General features: G+C 40.3%; 2 protein-coding genes across 2 annotated transcripts; one reads left to right on the top strand and one right to left on the bottom strand.

The window, feature by feature from the left end:
- LOC140360785 (alpha-crystallin B chain-like) lies at positions 1-1,197 on the top strand. The gene is made up of 3 exons (XM_072446157.1): positions 1-266; positions 537-659; positions 723-1,197. Exons 1-3 carry the CDS (start codon positions 48-50, stop codon positions 906-908), a joined length of 528 nt encoding a protein of 175 aa, XP_072302258.1. The 5' UTR covers positions 1-47; the 3' UTR covers positions 909-1,197.
- A 34-nt stretch (positions 1,198-1,231) lies between these two features.
- Positions 1,232-2,413, bottom strand: mia (MIA SH3 domain containing). Its single transcript, XM_072446158.1, has 4 exons — positions 2,077-2,413; positions 1,749-1,882; positions 1,569-1,679; positions 1,232-1,506 (listed from the first exon to the last, which is right to left on the bottom strand). The coding sequence occupies exons 1-4, from the start codon at positions 2,195-2,197 to the stop codon at positions 1,483-1,485; spliced, it is 390 nt and encodes a 129-aa protein (XP_072302259.1). The 5' UTR covers positions 2,198-2,413; the 3' UTR covers positions 1,232-1,482.
- Between the last annotated feature and the right edge of the window lie 68 nt (positions 2,414-2,481).

The raw sequence follows: 2,481 nt of genomic DNA, 5'->3' as shown, positions 1-2,481 counted from the left end.
GTTTACCAGGCCCGGATGTAACCCACTATATAATCAGGACAGAGCAGATGCCACATTCGACAGGCAGCTTGCATTGCACCAACTTCACTCGCATTATGGATATTCCCATACAGTACCGCCGAGCTTTCCCTGCCCAGCTCTCGGACCTCTTTCTGGGGGAATCCCTGAGCGATTGGCCGCACATGTGGCCCTTGTCCTGGTCCTTCCCATGGATGCGGCCTTCGCTCCTGCGCTGGTTCAACTGGCCTGAAATTGGACACAGTGAGGTAGATTCATATATTTATTCAATAGGCAATACTTGGTGAGAAAATTGGATAAATAGTTGCACTACTGATATCATGAACAAGTATTTTAAACTGTTCATAACCTAATTTTGACAGCGCATTAAATGCAATATGCTGTCAAATGTATGTTACAAACCAAAATACTTGTTCATGATATCGGCAGAGCAACTTAAAAAGTAAACATGGAATGTAAAGTTATTCTACTTTAAACCATTGTGACAACAATTAACCTTTTTGTGTATTTAAACACAGATACATCTGGAAAAGAACCGCTTTGTCATTTACCTGGATGTTAAGCACTTTTCCCCTGATGAGCTGTCTGTGGAAGTTAGTGAGGATTACATCACAGTGCGCGGCAAACATGAGAACAGACAGGTACGTTTTTGCACTATTTTGTATTATTTGATGCATTACTGATGGTGTGATTTATGTCTCTAGGACGACAATGCTTTTACGGCCAAGGAGTTCCTCAGAAAGTTCAGGCTGCCTGCAGGAGTGAGCAGTGCTGATATCACCTCCAGTTTGTCTTCTGACGGAGTCCTGACCATCACTGCTCCTCGCTCTGCCATTGGTCCAGAGCGCAACATTCCTATTTCCTTTGATGAGAAGAAACTCAAAAACTAGACTAAATCGTAATTACACTATATACATACCGGTAACGCTACAAAAAAAAATGTATAATTTAAAAACAATGTCAATAGAGACGTTTGTTTGAAATCAGAAGGTAAAACTAAAACCAGTTTTAAAATGGCTAACCATTATATGATAGATTGCAAACAGAAGAGAATATGATGGTGAACCATGTTTTTATAGCTGTTTCAAAGAGAAGGCATGAGGCCAATGAATGGTATATTAGCAACGCTGAATGGGCAACAAGGAATGTCTGTTTGTAATGTTAAGTGACTAGAAGAAACAAAGGAAGAGCCTTTTAATAAAAACAACAACAATTTAAATAATATTTGCAAGCAGTGTCTTTTATTAAACTTACAGTAGGCTAGTTGTGCATCCACAACAAATGTATCTAAAATAGAAATTACATTATAAACACATAGTGCTTCTTATGATTGTAATTTTCTACAAGCAAAAAATATAATGCACTAAAGACTGAAGTTGTAATGGTTAAAACATTTTAAACAATGTGTGTTTATGATTGTCCAACACATGTCTTGCACACTCCCTTTTATCCACTTTTTCCCGTTCAGAAACAGTAGAAGTCCCATTTCTGTTATGAAAGAAGTGTTTTAGCAACATCACAAACACACAGAGGTTTGCATGACAACTTACTGTAGTCTTGACCTCAGTGTTGGCTGGCATCAGGGCATGTGTCTCCTCCACTACACTGCTGGGAAAATGCCCAATGCGCGCCTCCTGCTGGCCATAATAGGAATCTTGCACCTTTAAAAAGAATATGTAAATATTTAGTGTGGTATTAGAGGTTTATGGAGATGGGGAAAAAACACTCACACTTCCAGCCCAGAAAAGGTTCCCCCTATCTTTTAGCATGGCATAGACATACACAAGCTGGCCTTGTCTGATTGGGATGAATCTGCAATCTCCAGGGTAGTAGTCCTGCAGTGCACGTGCAATCAGGATAGGGTCTGAAGAGAACAAGCAAATGCATTATAGGAAATGTAATTCATTTTTTTACATACAGCATTGTGCAAAGTTACAAAAAGGGAGGGTCATTGCACGTCGTGCCCAGACCTGGCCTCAAATTCAAATTAGATATAACATCATAAAACCTGCATGATTAATTCGCTCATTACTGTATTTCACATAAAGCTATACTCACGACTGCATTCTGAATCAGCACATAGTTTCTTGTCCGAAAGTTTGGGCATTTCCCTTCCAGCTTCAGATGGCAGTAACAGCAGAAGCCAAAGTGAAAGGCCGAACAGGAGTTGGTAGTGCATTTTTGCATATAAAAGCTGCCACAGATTTAGATTTGATAGTGATCTTGTAGAGAGGTGCTTCTTGTGCCTGCAGCTCTATTTGCCTAGTTAGTGAGAGTGGCCCCTGTCTTGTGGCTCCCTGCCCCCTTCTCCCTATACAGAGCCTCTTTCAATCCAAGCAGGTAAACAGTGACATGGAATAAGGAGGCGGGACAAGCTGACAAGGTTTTGTAGCTATTGCCTTATCTCTAACATGATTTCCAAACTAATTTTGCTTGCTTTGTCCAGCTACTAAAGGGCCTTTT

Source organism: Eucyclogobius newberryi, unplaced genomic scaffold, assembly GCF_026437365.1.
Source record: "Eucyclogobius newberryi isolate DKJ021-1_F unplaced genomic scaffold, fEucNew1.0.hap1 SCAF_15, whole genome shotgun sequence".
Lineage (NCBI taxonomy): Eukaryota > Metazoa > Chordata > Actinopteri > Gobiiformes > Gobiidae > Eucyclogobius > Eucyclogobius newberryi.
Note: the sequence above shows the minus strand (reverse complement) of the source record. Positions and strands in the feature narration are given on the sequence as shown.